The sequence below is a fragment of the Mastigoproctus giganteus genome, chromosome 10 (genome assembly GCF_048544385.1).
Source record: "Mastigoproctus giganteus isolate SK-2022 chromosome 10, ASM4854438v1, whole genome shotgun sequence".
Taxonomy (NCBI): Eukaryota; Metazoa; Arthropoda; class Arachnida; order Uropygi; family Thelyphonidae; genus Mastigoproctus; species Mastigoproctus giganteus.
This window is the reverse complement of record NC_143584.1, coordinates 214,691,748-214,713,525: the sequence shown is the minus strand read 5'-3', so window position 1 is coordinate 214,713,525 and position 21,778 is coordinate 214,691,748. Positions and strand designations below refer to the sequence as shown.

General features: G+C 34.4%; 2 protein-coding genes across 2 annotated transcripts in view; both read right to left on the bottom strand.

Annotated features, from left to right (window-relative positions):
- Nucleotides 1–1,541, bottom strand: part of LOC150079891 (kyphoscoliosis peptidase-like) — a 41,924-nt gene extending 40,383 nt beyond the window's left edge. The window contains exon 1 of the mRNA XM_090383271.1: nt 1,433–1,541. The gene's annotated coding sequence lies outside the window, so the exon portion shown is untranslated. The remainder of the gene's footprint in view (nt 1–1,432) is intronic.
- Nucleotides 1,542–6,392: 4,851 nt separating this feature from the next.
- On the bottom strand, nt 6,393–20,480 carry Mlp60A (Muscle LIM protein at 60A). The gene is made up of 4 exons (XM_090383676.1): nt 20,333–20,480; nt 10,478–10,597; nt 8,983–9,154; nt 6,393–6,908 (listed from the first exon to the last, which is right to left on the bottom strand). The coding sequence occupies exons 2-4, from the start codon at nt 10,590–10,592 to the stop codon at nt 6,875–6,877; spliced, it is 321 nt and encodes a 106-aa protein (XP_090239802.1). The 5' UTR covers nt 10,593–10,597; nt 20,333–20,480; the 3' UTR covers nt 6,393–6,874.
- Between the last annotated feature and the right edge of the window lie 1,298 nt (nt 20,481–21,778).

The window sequence follows — 21,778 nt, the reverse complement described above, 5'->3', positions numbered from 1 at the left end:
CCTTCCTAAAATGAGGCCTCAAAATCTGTGCGCAGTACTCAGGGTGTGGCCTAATCATTGCCTTATACAAAGGGATAATCACCTCCTTATCCCTGCTAGCAAAATTCCTGTATATCATAGACAAAACCACATGTGCTCTCCTGGCAGCCTGTCTGCACTCTCAGAGAACTTCATATCTGACTGCACAATTACCTCCAGGTCTTTATCCACATCTGTAATTCTAAGTATACAATGCCAAATTATTTTTTAATTCGTTTGTGACAACCTCATAGTGATTATTGGATTGGTCAAGCATGATTACTCCCCTTAATAAATCCATGCTGCATTGCCTTATAGCTCCATCGCTAGCGAAAGAATCTTGCATCATATTCTTTAATAATCATTAATTTCTTTATTTTCCCCTGACACAGAAGTCTTGGTTACCCACTTTACCCTTTGAACCACTCTTGTGAATACTAGAACCATTTGTACATCTCCAGTTGTAGGGACTTCCCTGGTTCTGTAATTATTAAAGCTAAAGAACTTTTGCTGCTTACTTTAATATAATTAAATAGACTGTGCTTATATGCATTGTGTTACGCCCCAGTGAGTAATACAGTTGATATGAACACTGTCCTCCCCACAGCGGGAGGAATTTTTATGAACCTTTGTCACAACGTGGCTGAGTTAATCGGTTTCAGGCGAGGGTAACAAATCGACCACACAACACACGCAGTTTACAAACATATTATGTAAAGCGCAATATTGCCTCTGTTGCTGATGCCCCTAAAAACCCAACAACAACCAACCAAGAATCTACCTCCGATACCTTGTTTAACTTAAGCTGCAACACTTTCTCTTCCAGCTTTATTGGAATAAAGAGATTTTAATTTCGTTTAAAGAAACAGGATGTGAAAAGTGATTTTTCAGTTGGAGAAAATACCTTAAGGTATTCAACCTTATTATTATATAATCTATATTGTACTAAATTAGTCATTGTGATAGGAGAGTACCTAATGGTAGAATGGTTATCTTCAATTGGAGACTGGTGATACCTCTGACATGAACAGCTATCTCTTTTTTACGTAGAAAGTGTTTAAGAAAAAAGTGCACGTTTGTTAAGGAAATGGAGCATAGTAGGAATGGATAAGATAAGAAGCAAGTTGAATCTTCCCAACCCTCATGAGCTTCGATAGCAGACGTCAATGTGATAAGCTAATTGAATACCGGTAGTCTGTTAAGTCAGAGCAACAGGTCTTGTAAGACAGAGATCAAAGATAGCATTCTCAAACTCATCATTAAGAGCGGTTGAGGGGGAGATTCGTCTTTGTGGGGGTGTCGAGGGCTTTGACCTTTTATTGATGTCTAAATAAATACGTAGAAGTGCTTTTATAGTAATTACAGCAAGTTAAAAGTTCATAGAATACGAAAGAATTCCATTTATACCTCTTACCTCGTTCGTGGAGAAGTTGAGATATCACCAACTTAAATCCACCTCTGTGGGGAACCTCATTCCCCACCTGTCACTTCCGGGAGGCCTTTCACACCGTCCTTTTGCCATTTCTACATATGAATGTGTTCCCACTGAGAATCTATCCACTTTCTACCGATGTTCCATTTCGAAACGAACACCACACACATACGAAAAGCTATCGTCTGCCAGTGGTAGCGGTTCGGCGACCACGTTTGTGCATTGTTGTGTTTCCACAGTTCCCTTGGCAACCCCCCTCACGACTGCGCATTCCGGTCTGAAATCGATAATTGCACATACCACGAAAGTGTTTTCGAACCTGGCAACTTGTTTAAATAGATGTTGTAAGCAAAGTCAACCTTCTCCCCATTCTAGCTGCAGCCCATTGTGATTAGCGGGTGGGAGGTTATAAGGTGATAAGTAGTGCACGATTATTGTATTAACCTAACTGCATCATTCGTGACCACCTTAAGTAGACCGGATGTTGAAGGAAATCAGACAATTAAGACGTTTGATTCAGACAGGAAGTTGATTACAGGCTAATATCACAATCGGTTGGAATTACGTCATAAGTCCATTATAAGTACTGTTTCTCCATTTCGTAGTAAATGTGTGTGTGCGCCATACTTGGATGGACGGTCTCTGGAAGCACCTTTTGCAAACGAATTAATAAGTAGAAATTAATTAATTCGTTAATTAATTGTAGGCATTAATATGCAGAAAAGGGTGCGTCCCTAAATGAAGTTAAAACATGAATAAAATGCGAGCACCAAATTGAAAATGTATAAGATATTTGCTGGAGTCCTGAAAATTTGTCGATCTCAAGAATAAGTTTCTTCCATACTTGCTGTATCATCCTGTTTATTTTGAGAAATGGAACTGTCCAAGAGAACAGTTCCATTTCTCAGAGAACTATAGATATCGACTGAAGGACTAGAATCCACAGTATTATGAGAGGGTTCTTGGTCAGCCACTTATTATAAAACTCTTTTTTTTTTAAATAATTATTATCTAATTTTAATATAAATTTTAGATTTCTCACAACAATTGAGGGGATTCTCCAAAAATATAAATTGTTCTTTGCGGTTTAGATATCTTGTACTTTCAGAAATTCGAATCAAATCAAAGTAGAAACCCTCCATACTGAGAACACTGAGACTGAATTTGTAGACATTGATCAAGTGCATCAAAGACATTGATCAAATGCATCAAATGATCAAGAACAAGAAAATGTTCTTTTCACTGAGATTCGGAATGTCCAAAATCCCAAAAAGTAAAATCCGTCCACTGAGACCGAATTTGTACGCGTTGATAAGGCCTCTGAGGCTACTAGAACTTATGTATTCAAAGATAAGAGTAAAGAAGAGAATAAATAATTGATTTTGTTGAGACCAACAAATTTGACGCGCCGTATGTATGTAGACAACTTTGAAGAAAATTCAGTACTTGGTACATCCAACTGACCTTAGCCCTTATTGATGCGAATTGGGGTAATTTCTCCCCTAAGATTATTCCAAAAGCATTTACTTGCATGTCATGCTTCTACAGTATCTGTATACAGAACAATTTTGGATCTCTCCCGTTTTCCTATGGTGTCACTTCTCCTAAAACATAAAGACTAGGTCCGCCCCTGCGTCTTCGCAGCAATCTGTTAGTAATATAATGATCTCTGAGAACTCTTTCACAAGTTAAAGAGATTATTATTGTGAAATTCCAAAAGATGGCGCCAATGAGTGTCTAATTTGGTTTTTCGCTCTACTTAAACTCCAAGAAACATTAGACACTTGCGTGACGCTGTCAAAATTGGTACTCCCGTCATTTGCGTGCTACAAAATGACCTTCATGTGTCAACTGTCGACAAAGGTTTTTAATTAGTCAGCTTGAAAATAGATGAGAAAATTCTAGATCAGCGAATCAAAGCATGTGATTTTTCAGTTGGTGGATATACTCCAAGTTTCGTACCTGGAGACTTTGAAATATCAAACATTTGATTAGTTGAATCAAATGCGTATATCAAACATTTGATAAGTTGAATATATACACCGCCAGTAGGCAGCACATTCGTGTTCATGCGAATTAATTCTTAATTATCACATTAATATTTTACGAAGTTTGCAGAAGTGTGAATATCTGTGTAGTTTGTTAACATCATTGTTTCAATTATGATCCGGTTCAGGATTATTTAACAATAATTCTTTGTTAAATTCCTGTTTTGTAACTTATTTTAATTCTAAAATACGAATTTTACTTTGCCTGCCTTTGATCTCCATTAAAAGTAAAAACGAAGACAGTGGTTTTTGAGATTCATCGCGAATCATGATGGGGTTAATTAAATCAGGTTTGGGGACATGCCTTCCGTAGACGGACAGAGAACATGTTAACTTCTGCTCTAAAGGAAATCAGACGTTTACTATCAAAATGTTACTGCCGAACTGTTCGAAAAACAGACACATAAGGTGAAGAAAGATCATTATCCTGAACCGGTCATGATTTGGTTGGTGTGTTGAACATGTTAACAGACTTGCATTTGCCCTCGTGAGTAGCGCAGTTGGTAGGATAACTATCATCCCTGCACCGGGTGGAAAAGACTTGAGTTCGAGACCCATCGATTACGAGAGGAATTTTTATAGATCTTTTACATAACGTGGTTCAGTTCTTTGGTTCCAAGCGAGAGTAGCATAGATTGTTCTCCAGAAAATCGGGTTTTTCGTCCAGCAGACAGAAAATCGACCACAGAATACACGCAATTTACAGATAATATACACGGAACAATATGGCCTTAGTCGCTGATGCTCCCAAAACCCAACAACAAACACACTTGCATTTTTCTAAACAAGGAGTTAAAATTAATATTACTGTTTAACATGTTCGTTCAAATTAGACCGTAATCATGAAACATTTTTACAAGAATGTACAGCACCCTGCAAAATTAGAATAAATACAATCGAATTATCAAAACGTAAGCTGATTTTGAAAACTGAATTTACTGAATCAGTTTTATGGCGGGTGGTACAAAGGGCTTAAGTCAAATGGATGGTCTAAAGGCCACATGAGTCAAAGAGTTTTCATGTTAAAAAACGGTTTTTGTTGACTAAGCCTTTTGTATTACCCAGTATAGAATTAGTAGCATCATGTTATATCCATTAATGATCTTGAGAAGATGATCGCATGCCATATCGATGCAAGATGGCCAGTTGAATATATATAATATGAAATACCTAAGTGATCATTAAATATGTGGCTAAATTAATTAAAGTTTTAATCAGTGTTGTTTGTTTTTCATACGAGGAGTGCAAAAGAGTATCCGGACTTGTGCCGTTACTGTCATGTTCAATGAGTTTGAAAATAAACGGAAGTGTGTTGTGGTTCAAACTTCCTCCAATGGTGGTACGGAGATTGTCCAGTAAGTTGACGTAAGTAACGACCAGTTTCGTTAGTAGAGTTAATGTTCTCTGTTACGATTTTGCAATGGAGCAGCCAAGGAATATCAAATTTTGCTTTAAACTGGGAAAATATTCAACAGAATATTCAACACAATATGAGATATAACCAAAACGATGCCAATTTAATTAATCAAAATACTTTGGGTAGCTGGCTACATTAAAATGATGCTTTTGTGCTAACCTATGTGTTAGTTATTCTACCTCGTAGCATGAGGCCTTTGCCCTTAAATATTTTATAGTAATAATAATAAATAAATAAAAATAATAATCCTGTACCCACAGGGAAAAGGCAGCGAGTGCCAGCAATCCCATACCACAGGTGACCCAAATCCTGGGTACCAGCAAAGGAATTCGCCTCTCGAGATCACAATTTCTGTCCCTTAAGGGGCTGTGGAGAAACAGAAAATAAAATCTCCGATCCATGAAAAGAGAATCTAGCACTAGAGGACTTCTTCCTCTTTCCCAAGGTGAAAACTGCCCTCAAAGGAAAAAGGTTTCAGGATATCGACAACAAAGGAAAACGTAACTGCCAAACTGAACATCATCTCTTTGGACGCCTTCGCTGAAACCACTTTTGAGGCTCCTTCTCTCTGTGTTCCTTTTACTGCAAAAGTCCATGAACTTGATTGCCACATCTCGTATGTGCTATGCCTTTTATGTTTTGAAGAAATTATGATCATTAAATTAATAATATCCGTGTGATTTTCACTTATTCCTTTTATGGACTTATTAAATAATATGTGGAGTATTAAAATCTTTATTAACTGATATTTAATAATGTGAAAAGCTTACAATACAGATAAACATCCTCAAGTAAAGCCAATATTTTGAAAAGTCAGTGTACATCAACGTAATTTAGTAATTTTGTAATTTACTATTAAACATTATAATTATTTTATATTTATTTATTAAATGAATATAAATTATAATTCATATGCAACTATTTTTACCACCAGAGGTCACTATATTTGATCTAGTCAAGATTTTTAACATTTCTCTGAAAAACAAGAAGTTTGTTATTTTTGTCTGTACTTTTTAATAAAATGAATTATTAATTATTATTCTTATAAACTAATTTTAACACCAGGGGGCAACTGATCTCCAGATTATTTAACATTTCTCTTTGGAAAACAAGTTTTCCAATGACTAATAAATTATAATTCATGTGCAAATATTTTTACCACCAGGGGGCTATTGTGCTTGATTTCAAGATTATTTAACATTTCTCTAAAAATTGCAACTAATTTTACCACCAGGGGGCAACTGATCTCCAGTTTTTTTTAACATTTCTCTTTGGAAAACAACAAGTTTAAAAACTAGCTTTTTAATAAAATGATTAATAAATTGTAATTCATGTGCAAATATTTTACTACCAGGGAATTATTGTGCTTGATTTCAAGATTATTTAACATTCCTCTTTTGTAAAGAAGTTTAAAAACTCTTAATTTTTTGTTGTGTGCTTTTTAATAGTCTAAAAACCAAGAGAAGATACACAAAAATCAGCAAAATTTCGCTTTATTGTAAATAATAATGTTACAGAAAATACATTGTCAGTGGGTGGTCAGGAGCAAGCTCGTAACCACCCCAGTCCTTCTGGCCTGTCACTCCAGTCTATGTTATGGATGTTTATAGCTAAGTCCTGATTAAGTGCGAACACTACAGCTGTACAAATTTGATGTTGTGTCGAGTCGAAGAAAGAAAAAAAGGTTAAGTTGACAAAAGACTAAACTCACTCTCTAGTGACATAGCTAGGCGTACGAGCAAATATAGAAGATGAGTGTTAATAATGAGAAAAAAGAAAAGAAAAAAAAAATTGCGAACGCTTTCTGTAATCACAAAACCCAGTGGAATGAATGAAGCGAAAGCATACTATAGTTTGGTGTGCTCAGTGAACACCAGGGGGCAGTAGTCGACAAGTGACAAATACGTACACACAGTAGTGACAGCTTTTCGAAAATTCTCTACACTAGAGGTCACTAGTTTAGCCGTAGGTAGGATCCAGTGTGGGCTTGTTGCTGTAAAAAATATAACAATTTATTAGTTAATTCAATTCATTATAATAATTATTTTTATAATGATTAATAATTTAATTCATTTTAATATAATAATAATAATACAATGCAATTCATTTATCAAAAATTTTAATGTCTAATTAATCAATAATCAAGTCATTCTTCAGAGGAATAATGTTTAGAAAATGTCACTTGTAAATGTCATGCATGATGCTTTGCTGTACGGCAAAATCCATCATTGGTATAGGACATGTTCCAAGTGCGAGCCTACCATCGTCTTAAAGAAAATAATAATGATCTTCCTTACAAAATTCTGATAAATCATGCACTCAGTAGCCAAAAAAATTAGAAACCTTTTGCAATTGGTGCCATGCCATGAAACTTACGGTACTCAAATGTAAGTTGCCATATTGGTATGACTACAAGTTCTTTGTTATCAGATAAATACTGTCTGCTTTCTCAGTCATTACAAAGACAGGTGACTTTTCAGAAAGGGTTATTGTTGCAGCACGTTTAGCAGGAGCAGTATTTGAGAAAACGAAGGAAATCACTGGCGTGTAGAAAGCAATCATCTCAAAAGTATACAATGAGTGGAAGATGAATGAAGAATGCAGCTCTAAGTCCGTACTCCAAGAACGAGACCGCAGGAATTTAATGTGAATGGTGAGTCAGAATAGAAGGTCCAGTGTGCAGTAAATGACTGAAAAATTCAATTGAAGTAAAGAAAGACCCGTTTCCAACCGAATTATGCCACCACCAACGCCAAGACTGGACTCGATTTTCCTTTTTTTTTTGTCGCCAGTGATAGAGTGAAAGTGTGGCTTGAACCTCATAAGGCCATGCATCTAGCCTGTTTCTTGTCCACCACTCAACCGGAAGGAGATGGTATCATGGCATGTGGTATGTTCTGTTGGTACAGACTGGTCTACTCATACCGTTAGAAAGTCGTGTTATCCAATGAATATCTTTCTGTCATATCTGACCAACTTCACCCTAAAATACTTCACCTATATTCGGATTACAATGAATTATTTCAAGACAGCAACGCCGTATCCACCGTGCAAAAATTGTGCCTGGATGGTTCGAGAAACATTCTCAGGACTTCCTTCATTTACCCTTACTGTCTAATTTTCCAGATCTCACTCCAATTAAGAATGTCAGAGAAATATTTAAAAGGACATTTCAGCTTCGCAGTTCTCTACCGACCAAATGCAGTGGCTGACAAATATCCTGATAAAAGAATGGTCGAATTTGGAACTAGACTCCCTCATATACTTATGGAGTCCATGCCACAACGTGTACTACGATGTGTAATTCGGGAAAAAGTGGCCCTACTAGATATCAAATGCAGGTTTCTAATTTTTTGACCAATGGATGTATCATTATTATACATACAGCTTAAGTTTTTTTTTTTTTTTACTACTCTAATGCATCTCGTCTAGTTCTTTACCCAAGTTTTTCTCTGTGATATGTAGCTGCTGGAGATTCTTTTGTCTAATTAAACGGATCTTTCCATTTACATAGAGTTACGAAGTACTCAGAAATATTCTCAAGGATGGTGTAAGTGTAACTTTGGTTGATATCCTAAATCAGAACAGAACAAAAGACTTCCCTATTCACTCCCTTTCCAACTAGCAGTTTTCCTGTACCCTTATATCCTCTTTTATGGCACCGTCAAAGACCCTTTCACCAAGTCCATCCTTAGGAAATAAACCATTCTGTTAACTAGGACAAGCCTAGAAAAATTTTTCCATAAACCTTGAACAGTCGCTCAAGTAAATTCAGAAGACTTTCAAATCAATCCTATCATGGGTTGGAAAATTAATAATATTTTAACCTATCTCGCTGCATTTCTAAACAATATTCTGCGTAATTTATAAATAATAAGGGAATATTTTACAGTTAAAATAAAATAGACAATATAATTTGTACAAAGGACTCAATGTTCATCAAATATTTAATAAGATTAATAAAGATATTACTACTTAGCTGATCTGTTGTCTTATATTCATAATCATGTGTTAATTATAATATTTTTTATCTATTATTATAGGAAAATTCTGTGTCGGATACTTACGATACACATTCGGTGTTACCAAGATGTTCACCCTTGTCCATGCTCAAACAGCCAGCACCACCACCAAAACCATATCCCTTAGGACCAAATTTCCTGCCATAACACTGTTTGCAGTATAGTTCCCCTCCGTGTTCTGTGGCATTGGTGCTGTCCAACCTCTTATGACACAGCCCTTGAAGATTGTAAAAAAATATATATAAAAAACCATATCTCCATTATCTCAATAAAACATCATAATTAAGTTTGAATAAACAGATAACTGATATCTGTCCGGCAGATGTCGCTACAGTGCAGTAATTACATTATTCATTTTAATCTGATAATATTATTCGCTTTCAACGCAAAATTTATAATATATTTTTTTTAAATACGCCAATGCTAATCTTATTAAACTTGTTAAATTTTTAATTTTCTTAAAATTCGCCTCAGTGAATGCAGTAATTACACTAACTATATTTCCTTGCGTATTGACACAATTAAAAACTTTCTTAAACACTATCGTCTTAAGCTATAGCGGTGAACTATATTTATGGATAGTTCTAATATGGTTTAAAATTGGAGAATTTAAAAAAAATTCTAGATTTTAAAAGATATTTTTATTGATATATTTGTTTAGAATTCGTGAAATAATAATTTGAAGTTAATGAGAAATAGCGCATTGCTACAAATGTTATTTTCTTTAATTTTCGAATATATGTAATTGCGGACTAATAGATGTCGCTGCAGTGCAGTTATGCATTATTCATACGTTAATCTGATAATATTATTCTCTTTCAATGCAAAATTGATATATTTTTATAATTTATAATATTTTTTTTTAAATACACGCCAATGATGTATTTTTAAAGATATTCTTATTGATATATTTGTTCAGTAATCGCGAAATAATATATTATTTTGAAGTTTAATGTAATAGCGCAAAGCTACAGATGTTAATTTTTATTTATTAATTTTATTCTTTTCAGAGCAATAATTTAAAAATATTAACTCTATTTGTTCGCAATGTATAATATAGGAGTACAAGGTTTAATTAAATATCGAAAATTATTATTAATAATTACTATTTAGCATATACTATAGTATATGGTAAAATGGAAACATTTTCACATTATTCTCAAAAGAAATTAGTCATAGTAATTTAATATATGCAAATAAACTTGTATATATTAAATAAAAAGTTTCGGAAAACAAATTTATTTAATTATATTTTGCTAATAAAAATAATATAATTAAGTTGGTATTGACTCTGGTTTCTCTCAATTAATTTTAGAAAAACAAGATTAAAATATTTAAACGTTTACTTTATATGGCATGATAAATACTCTTGCGAAATGCATGACGGGAATATATTTACGTATGATAATTTGGTTAACAAATATTATAATGAGAATAAAATTTGAATATAAATAATTTTTCTCATTTTTACGATACAAGCAATTTTTTTTAGCATAAAACAGTTTCAGTTATCGATTATAGATGGCATCACTGTACTCACCACACTTGAAGCATGTCTTGTGCCATTTTGAGCCAGCTGCCAACATCTCCTCAGCTGCATAAACGGACTTGCCGCATTTTGGGCATTTGGCCTGTTCTACGGGTTTGAATGGCATGATGACTACAAAGAAATAAATGCCATTAACAACCAATAGATATTAAAACTTTTGTGCAATAAAAATGACTAATTACTTTAATTAGGGGTTATAGATACAGCAGTGCCATCTGAATGATCCCATTCCTTCAGTCGAGATGGGCCATTCCTTGTCAACGTCATCATTATTTTTTTTTTTTAAGTAAGAACACAATGATAGCCAGTCATATTTCTTGACTCAATGCTCGTGATACTAAATATTTTTTATAAATAATTACATGTTTAAGTAGTTTCATCGTTACCGTTATTCAATAAATATCACTAGATTGTGAAAGACAAATTATTGTAAGTTCACAACCACATACTATTCTGTTATAAAATCCTCAACGTTTATTTAACTACCTCCAGCCAAAGCTAATGTATAATAAAATGTAACTATGGTTTTTATTTGTATTTATTATTTTTATTATTTATTTATTATTATTTTTTTTGCTGCATATAGGAAAAATATTTCAAAATATCTTTAGCCGATTTTTTGTACGCATTAATTTCAAACGATTTACAATAAAAGCATAATTTCTGTAAACCTGATTAAATGGACAATTCTTTTATAACTATATCTGATAATTTCAAAATAATTTCTCACTTAAACTTTTAATTACTTAATATATTACTGGCTATTCCTACTCCGCACAAGTCCTGTTGACTATTTATAACAACTCGCTCTCCATAGCGTTTATTATTTCTTATTTAGATTTATTCAAAATAACACTTTTAAAAAAAATGCTATTTTCAATAAATCTAAATTAAACCTTATTTCTTAGTTCTGTATTTTAATACTAGATGTCGGGCAAGTCATATCGGCTTAATGACTCTAACCAATGTGTACTTACGTTTTTGTAAAACAACAAAAAACCTTTGCATGTTTGAAGAGAAATAATTTTATTTATTTATAAAGTTTCGAACACTTTCTTAAGTGATTTAAATATCGATTTAAAAAAACATAATTTAATCAGAAAATGAAATGAATGTCTTAACGAAATATGAAAAATAAATAAATAAATAATAATTCCAGCTTGAAGAAATCCAATCTGTGTTCACCTAAATATATAGTATGGTAGGGAAATTCTTCTCGTTCCTAACCCCCATACAAGAGTCATCACGACTACCTGTACTCTTCCTGTCAACATTTTGTTATGTTATTTTACTTCGTTTCTAAAGAGAAAGGGAGATGTGTTTGTTCAGGAAGCCAAATATATATTTTCGTACTCATAAAGCGTCGTTTGGGGCCCCGCAGTTCCTCCTCCTTAAATGGACATCGCGGAAGATGAGAGCGAGTTAAAATTAGAAACGCGGGTTCTCTCGGGATATGGAAACTACTCCTCCCCATGCTGAGCGTGGGCAGAGGTTGGCACATTCCTACTCCCCTACCGGCTGCCAGGGATGCTCGTAGTATTGGAAGAAGTCTTTTAAAACGATCTACGTAACGCTAGGAAAAAAAAAAAAAAAAAAGAAGAAGAAGGAAAGTTGAAAGAGAAGTGTCTTTTATGTGTTCGTGGTTACCGAATTTCGAATAGAAACTGTGCTGATCACGTGCTCCTGTGTTACGTAAAAAGCATAAAATATCAGAGATCGCTTTATTTATTTAAACTGGAAAAAATAAATATATTTATAATTAAAATGCATAGTATTCTTTTTATTGATATTAATATTAAAACTATAACAATTTTATTTAGAATTGATTAGATATTGCACATGTAAAGAAATACACAATATTTCAACTGAGTTTACTGTTGATTCCAGCTCACCCTAGCGGTGAGTTTAGCTATTTTTGCTTCTTTTTCAAAATTAAATTATTTTGCAGTTGCGTCCAAGATAAAATATCATGGATCGTTTAATACTAACTAGAAATAAATAAATAAACATGCACATTATTTGTAATTATCTTGTTCTTTAATTGATATTAGAATTATAATCAAAACAACCGTCTTTAGAATTTATTAGACGTAATTTCGTAAGTGTTGATAATCTTTTGCTGATGATCGCAGCTCTCCCTAGCGGTGAGTTAGTTCTTTTTAATTATTTTTCTAAACTGGTATAATTTTTAATATTTTGCACTGTATATGGATAAGGCACAATCGGCAGGATCCCTTGTTTTTGAACAATAAAATAGGGATCTTGAAACTTATTCTAGCAATTTAAGAGAATGAACATAAACAAAATAATTATTGACGCTATTTTTTAGAATATTTTTATATGCGAGTCCCTCTCCAACAGATGGCACAGTCTTATTTTCCTATTTAAAATGTTTTTAATAATATAAGACTCCATAAATAGATGCTTCTTGTGGTCAGCCATATAGTGTTAAGCGCTTAATACTGTACATCAAGAGGTATAGTGATTTTTCATCGCCACATCCGTTTGGTGGGTCTGGGACCAGGGTCACATTTAAGCTTATGCAAAAGAAGCCATTGTGAAAATAAAAAAGATAAAAATGTATAATTGTATATTTTAGGGCCTCTTCGAATACTTTGTCTCAGAGGGACCTCGTCCTCTCTCAATGTGGTCCTGTCTGGAACTAGTCCCGGAAGTCTAAACGCCTTTTCATTCGGGATTGTAGCTGGCCATCTTCAGAGAGAACCATATTGTTTATCTCCTTGAGATATATTCAGCTTTGTCATCCCACAAATGTGCAAGCCGGAAAATTAACAAAACTTCCACAGAAATTTTATTTATTGCAAATGAGATAATTGACTGGATACTGGATTAGTATTTGTTTCCCAAGGGATAATGGAACTCCATGTCTCTCTACCTAGGATCTCTAACCCAGACCTCTCGAAATGATTGACGAGTAGTGAAACCAATGTACTGTCACAGAGGGTTTCAGAATTGATGAAAATTCTCTAAAAAAAGAAAATAAGTCTTGAATGAAATGTGTCAGAAATGAAGAGTAGAGTAATAAACTAGCATTGGATAACCATTTCTCTAATGAGACAGTTCCACACTTCCTAATATTCGCATTGTTTCCACAGTTGCATCGTGTAAGGCTGTTTGTAAAATAGCGGACCTTGAAGAAATTTGCGATAGTCTCTGCAAACTTTTAAGATTAGATTAATGCATAATATATTTTTTAACTATTAAATTATATTGGTAAATAATCTGGCTCCTATTTCCTTATTTATATTGTTTATAACTCTGTACCTTTTTCATGAAATTTCATGGATCCAATAAACTGTATATCCATATACTGTGTTCATAAAAAGCCATGATAATATATCAAAAATCCAGAAGGCATATCGATGTAAAAGTAAAACGAAACCCCCAAACGCAATTAATCAAAAGTTGAGAGTATATGCTATTATTTCGCATTCCCATTACTATTTCTCGAAAAATAATAATGGGAATGCGATGTATACCACCGTATAACTTCCACTACATCCTTGTGTATGCTGCTCAGCCAAAAATATTTGAACAACATGTTTGGAGAAAGACAAGTTTTAATGAATAAATTACTAAAGTGTAATTTGTAGCCCTTCACCTGTGGTGGAACACTTTCAAACAGTTCCTTGTAGAAGGCAGCAGAAATTTGTATCAATTCCTCTTTTCTTGCATTGAGAAAGAGCATATTGGAGGATTCATATCTGGACTTTGGTTGGCCAAGAGTTGTTGGATACAAGATGGATCATTATAATGTTGTTGGAATATGGAAGTTCCGTTTCACAGAAATGCCAGACTGTGGGCACCAAGGAGCTGTTCAAGAAACTCACCATTGATAGTTTTTCGCACTACAACTAATAGACCGAGTCAGAACCACGAGATTCAGTCCCAGCCTCTTCCAAACTAAATTGTTGGCATCACACAATGCTATTGATGTTCTCCAGGCATTCTCGATAGGATCTAAACCTATTTGCATTTTTCTGTTTTAGAAGAACGACGCGTCGTGCACCACTAAAAACAAATGCTGGAAAGAGGAATTGACACAAGTTCATTGGTATGATGAAGATCTTGTGGGAAGCATGTGAAAATATATATCGTGCAATTCGTTGAAGACTTTGAATGCAATTAAGGACACCCCTATGGATATCTGTTTTTCCACCATAACGTTTTCAAGGATGTCGTATGGTTCACTTCAACCACACTTTTTTCAGGGATCACCTATTCGTACCAGTAGGTGTTTCAAGCCTATCTGACAGTTTTCGTTCTGCCATGTTTTCGTTTCACCTGGCAAATTTCTAATTGATTGTTCATATGTATATACATATACACTGAGTGACCACTTTATTAGGTACATCTACTCTTTTCATGGAATGAAGCGCTCCTTCAGTCACAGCGTCAAGTGTTAATGCTATTCGATATCAAGTGAGTAGATCTTGGGAGCGCCTTAGTGGTGCCCATCTGGTACTTTATACCACTCGAGCAACATTTGAATGCCACAGGTTATCTGGAAAGTATTTCGAACGAGGCACTTCCCTTCATGGCTATAGTGTATCGATTTACTAATGGGTTCTTCCAAAAGATAATGTACCACATCACAAAGTCGGAAACGATTGGCTGCGTGATGTGGTGCATCACACCACAATTCAGCCTAATGCAGGGGACTCCCGTCACCATATCTCAATCCACTTGAGCATTTGTAGAATGAGGTGGAAAGTGATCTTCGGAGCAGAGATAGTAAACCATCCAAATTGCAAACACCTGTGGAAAGCAACTGAGTTAAAATGGATTAGCATCCCACAAAGGATCTGAACTTATTTCCATTGATCCAAAATATACTCTGTTCTGAGGGCTAAAATTGGGACCTGCTCGTTATATGGACGCTTGCTATTAGGTAGACATGCTTAACAAAGCGGCCACTCAGTATATATAATGGTTTCATGAAATTTCTTGAAGTTTAGGTAGGCATTGCTATTAAAAAAAAGTTGGTCAGGGTTATTATAAAACTTTTAAAAAAGTTATGTTGTAATATGTACGTCCATCAATACAAAACCATGTAAATACTCACATGTGCCACTAATTCTGTATCACCAATAGATATGCCAAAATTCTCTCCAGATCTGGTTAAACTCCCCCCACCAAATAAAAAGAGTTGCTGAAAAAAGCAACAATTTACTTGAACTGTCCATAGTGATTTCCCCGTTATGAATATAACTACAAATAATTCTTATGCTTAAATCATGCTTCAAATTGTTCCTGTTGTATGTGCGCTTGTGGATTTTTCATCAACCATCAAAATACTATCAAGTTGAATGGGTGGCGCTTATAGCTGCCATATCTAACTCCCAGTGAATTACATGGAGTTGGTCCATTTTTCTCCCAATTGGATAATGTCCATTGGCATACTCCAAATGTGCTCAATGGTAAACATTCTTTCTTTCAATATTCGATGATTGAGCCAGAATGTCGACCTTTTTTCTTATTGAGTTATATTACAATTTTTTGGTTGATCAACTTGGAGTTCTGCGAAATATCAAACATTATGTATGTGTGTGTATGGGCAGGTCAGAGAGCCATCACCAATAATACAAATTGTCATCGCAAGCAAAGAGGATCCAATGTGGTGGTACAATGTTACCCACTGGGAATATTCGTGCTGTTGCAAATGAGTGAGAGCAGAAGTATAGTAACAGAACCTTTGAGAACACAGTGCGTATTCTTAAATAATGTCTAAAATAGAACCATCAGAGATTTAATAAATAAAAATCAGGTCACTTGGTTCTCCTTCGCCGAAAATTAAACACTAATTGATTAGCTTTTCATTTATTTTTTGTGGTGAATGTAAATGTTCCCTTTCACAAGTATGAAGTCTGGCAAGTTCATATGAATCGTTTTTAAGGCATGTGAAGATGGATGGCTTGTATATGGACTTGTTTTCTAAAAGATACATCTTTAGATGATCCGTGGAATTATCCATTGGCAGCAATAATTACACCTTCTACACATGACATGTATACAAACGATTCTTCAGCATTATCCACCAACCCAAGAAGAGGAAGAGCCCCAATTTGTTCTGTTTCCTGGTATGGTACAGTGCTTAAACCATTATATGGTCCATTTCACTACTTACTGAATTAAAGTTCACGCAGATGGACATGATCAAAAATGTCCGAATAATTTATCATCTTTGATGTCGCACCGATACAAGTACACTCTTCGAGATCTATTGAATTCCATAGTTACAACAGAAACAAAAGTCCAGTCCACAACTGCAAACGCCACTTGGGAGAGCACTTCTATCACTAGATTGAATGTACTTTTATTATAAAATTCACCTCTTCATTGTATCGTAATGAAAATCCATCCGTCATAATGAGCAAAGGAATTTGCTATATCGCCCTCAAATATTATTTTTCTGGTAATTGCTAACTCCTCAGACAGTGGATAAATCCTCAGTCTCAACAGCAGCCACTCAGAGGTCAAAGTGAGCAAGCAAATGCGAAGCTCGTATACCAAAATAATGAAATATTATATTTGCAAAGTCTAAAATTGATTTTAACTTTGGAAAACTTTAGCCACATTCGTTTATGTATTGACTGAATTGAAGTGAATTATCTCCACAGATAAGTTAAGCCTGTAGAAGAACATCCATCTGTGGATAAAATAAATTCGTATCCGATCCGATATCATTATATTTCAAAATCAGCCTTAATTTCAAAGCACGTTGTTCAACCCAAGATAGAGATGATGTAAATAATACATCAGCGCCATCAGACTAACTTGCACTTAGAAACAAGCTAATTACACATTGATGTATGGTTCAATTGTCGAACCATATATCAATGACAACAGTCGCTCCAACACAATGAGCCGAAGCTATGTCTCTATCTTAGTATGGCCAAGTGAGATTAGCATTTGCCTCAGGAACCTCCATCTTGAGGATTACTTCATGACACCACTATCGGGAGAAGATTATATACCAACAACTCAATGGTTTCTACATCTTTAATATGCCTTTCAGAGATGGAACCTTGAACTGCTATAAAGCATCATGGATTAGCTCAGTCTTGTTACAAATGATTTCCATTTTAATTTTAAGAGGAAATGAATGTGGAATAAAAGATGGAAAGTTGTCCAGAATAGAATTCCAGTAAGTATTTCCCAAAGATCCAAAGCCTTAGGCTACAAATTATGTTTGGGGAACAGACCTTTGTATATATATGTTAGAAGACCTCGATTTTGTTAAGGTCACAGTACCAATCAATTTATTAATATTGTAGAGAGCAGTTTTGTGTTCGACGAGAAGGAAATAATGAAAAATTTATATTTAAATCCGTTTATAATGAGTAATTGTTTTTTAATTAAAATAAAAGGGATCCTTAAAATGGTAGGTTATTTGGATTTGTCTCAAGGCAATTCAGATTTTGAGGCATCGATGTATAGTGTCTGTACATTGTGTTTGTATTTTCAAAGTCTTCTTTATGAGTCATTGAGGGACGGAGAACCTACACCGATCTAAGAGGATCAAGAACGATTTTGTATCATCGATGGGACTCGAACCGTGATGTTTTCAAACAAGTGGCTTGAAACAAGTCCAAATCATTGCCAAGGCCAAATCACAAACTCGGCTACCAACCAATTCGCAAGGATACAGTTAAATAGCGAAATATCGTTAACACGGATCAATCTATAAATCAGAAATCAAATTTAATGACAGACTTGAGTAAAGACTGCATCATTGTAATTGCTAAAGGCAATCATCTGATTAATCCAAGGTCCAGGTAAGCCAGAATAGTTTCAGCAAGTTTAAGTTACACAATCGTGCACCTTTCGCGTGTCTCTATGCTAAGAACCGTCCGTTTTTTATCATTATATGAAAGATCCTTAGAATCTTTAGTCTGTTAATGATAAGATTCAAAATCGTTGTAGGATGACCTAGAAATCAGTAAAGAAAATGCAGTTGTTAGGGCAACACGATTTCACAAATCTCAAAGTTGCGCAAATGAAAGCACACTTGGGGCAAATCGCCTAGACGAGGGTATCAAGAAACAGCAAATAAGAATTGGGCGAATCTTCTACGAAAAGTTTCAGTAAATGTTTGAATTTAGACTCTTTGGTATATCTCCTGGAATTGCATGCTGCATTCTACAAAGGTACATCACTTTTAAATTTCGTACAAGAAGCGGGTATCTTATAAATAAGAAAACGTTCGCACCAAAGAATGTCACGTGTAAAATAAAATTTTCTTATCTATCATTCGATATGAGTCTAGGCAAGAAAAAGTCAGCGTATTAACCACCCGAGATTTAAGCTTATTGGGGAAAACTATTAAAAGAATTAGTGTGCAGTTCTAGTTTCAAATTAGCTTTGATTTTTAAAATTAATCATCCCTTTTAATTGGCCAAGAACACAACCTCTTTATAGTTCCTTTTAAAAGTAGTTATTTCATTTTACACGTGCCTTTCTTCAGCGAAAAAACAAAAATAAACTTCCACCAGTCTTTGTTTATACAGCTGCAAGACGTCGGATGTTTACGTTTGACACAAGCCGGATTTCTTTTTGCATTCTTTCAACGCTGTCTTGAAGTGCGAAAAACGCGACACAGGAACCAACCTTAGGCTCTTGACTATCTTTCCCTCCCGCCTCTAAAGTGGAATTTTCTCTTTTTCTCTTTACCACTCTTGGCCTTATCTAAGAGCTATTTATGTACTCCCCTTCAGAAAGACCTGTATAACAGTATCTATTTCACCCCGAACAAAATGAAATGAAGAAAAAAATGAAGCCACTACACATGCCCAGTCTAAAAATATAAGCTCGTAGACAATTGTGTGTGTGTGTATATATATATATATATATATATAGATATTTCTAAATCTGTATTTTCAAATATTCGATTAAAATCCTATAATCTTGACTTCAAAGTCAACAACATAAGCACGCGAACATGAAAGCAAATCAATTATGTCAGTAGGTGGAGCCATTATTGGTTCCTTGATGGTAACTTCCAATCATACAAGTAAAATGCTTATATATTTTGTTTAATGTTTAAATCGTACAAAATTGCTATTAAGAAATATATGGTATTGGGAGAAGACTATGGATTTAGATTAATAAGAAATAAAAAGGAAATTGAAAGAGAAAAAAAAGATAATAACAATAAAATAAGCGAATAGCTCACTGGGCTGGATGAAAAATCCTCACTTGTACAGTATAAATCCGTTTCTTTGAGTCTAAACACCTTGGAGATGTCTATTAATTCTTTTACCATTTTAAAGGTTTGCCCCTACTTAGGTTCCTCTGCACTAACGACAGGTACTGTAGGGAAACTACCATTACAACTGGCATCACGTTTAGCGAGACACCATGTCTTGAAATTAAAGGATCAATGATGGGAGAATTTGCAAACACATAAAAATATATTCAAAATTTTCTTTGCTACCAACCAAAGGAATCATACTCACACTTTGTGTGAAAAAGTAATAGTTGTTGGCTGCCATATAAAAAACTTCAGCTTGGGAAAATTTTTCAAACTATTCCTTAGAGTATAAATACTAATCTAAATTTCTAAGACTTAAGCTTCCAGCAAGCGTTAAAGGTGAAAAAATTAAGAAAATGCCTTCTTGAAAATTGAAAACAAAATCTTCTACCTTAAACATACAAACTGATGAAAAATTTTCCAAATTATTTAAAATCGTGTACCCGATGTGGGTACACGATTACTATCTCAATGTTTCCAGTTTCCGAAAAAAAAATTAAACTGTTCTTTTTTATATTTTTCTTGTCGGAAAAAAATACAATTATCACAGAAATGTCCAAAGCTGAACTCACCTGTTGTTGTAGATCCTTTGACTAGCTTTCAAACGCTGAGGGAGGACTTTTTAACCTTCACGGCAACAAGCTAGTTCTCTTGTAGGAAGATCCACACTTCGCCTCCTTGCTTTTCTTCGGCTTTGCACACGGCCCGCTAACAGCCCAGTAACGAGACTAGCCGAGCCGAATATTTAGAGACATATAGGGTCTGGTGCGAGAACACAGAAAATTACCTCATAACAGCGTGGCGGTCCCATGAGATCACCGGAGCACTGAAGGGTCGGATTACCAGCTGATCTGAGCCACTCCCATTTGTTAGCTGTTCCATGTGATCTCCATAAAATTGTGAAAAATACAATCCGCGGATTCCTTTTTTTCTTTTTTTCCTACTTTCAGGCACGAAAAAAGAACGCGTTTAGATAATACGTTCAAAGTTTTCGCAAATTAATTTGGAAGAATGCGAGTGAAGGTAACGCTCACTCCCACCCTCCCTCCCCTTAACTTCCCAGTGGAATGACAGCAGTTTTTTTTTGGCCTAGAAAAATTTCCCAAAATATCTTTTTGACAGTGAATGTCTATTTGATATTAAAGGGACTAGAATCCATTATATCATTGCTCAATTGAAATAATTTCATAATTTTTCTCTGTTAGTTAAACACCACTTACTAACTACAGTTGACTAAAATTTACGACTTGGACAGTACTCAATCAATTTCTTTTTTCTCTCTTTTTTTTGACTTTCTGGTGAGTGGAAAAGTTGATAGCACAGACAGTTCCCATAAATATATGAATCGTCCGCCAAAATGATAGATATGCTGTCCACAATTTTGTGATAGTGCCAGTTTTTAAATGTTCTCTTGGGAATTAGAATGAAAATTCGGATAAATGGGGTAATTAACCGAAATGGAACGAAGAAATCAATAAAATAATTGGTGTTGGAGTCTCAGAAGATTGGAGTAAATATGAACCTTAAATTTCCAAGGTTTGAACTTTGGCCAAATTTTATCGTTTTTTAGTTAGATCAGTTATATAATTAACTGCAGAAATTTGGCTCCAGGATTTCTTTATTTAACTTAATATCCATTTAACTAAATTATTGTTTGCCAAATGTATTATTATTATTATTTACTTTTAGTTTTTAAATGTTTTTTTCTCTTAAATATTTCTACGTATTTTTTGCAGCAAATATATTTTAAGATTTCTGCGTGTTTAGATATATTTCACGATATTTTTATAATTTTAATTTTGACTTAATCAAATGAAATTTCATGAAGGGGGCGCAACGAAAAAGATTCTGCGCAATAAAGATTTCTATAAAGTTAACGTTCTAAAGCATTTAGAAGAAAAGGGAGTTCAATTTGACTTCTAAATGACTTGTATTTATTCAGTTTCTTTAATTATTAATTTCTTTTACTATTAATTACTTTATGGAGACATGAACTTCGTGTGAACCCATTCAAAATA

Bases quoted from the DNA above. Each gene is read 5' to 3' on its own strand.
- Mlp60A (XM_090383676.1), bottom strand. From the start codon at position 10,592: ATGCCATTCAAACCCGTAGAACAGGCCAAATGCCCAAAATGCGGCAAG. The intron at 9,155-10,477 runs GTGAGTACAGTG...ACAATCTTCAAG, and splicing joins CAAGACATGCTTCAAGTGTG to GGCTGTGTCATAAGAGGTTG. The intron at 6,909-8,982 runs GTAAGTATCCGA...TATTTTTTACAG, and splicing joins GGTAACACCGAATGTGTATC to CAACAAGCCCACACTGGATC.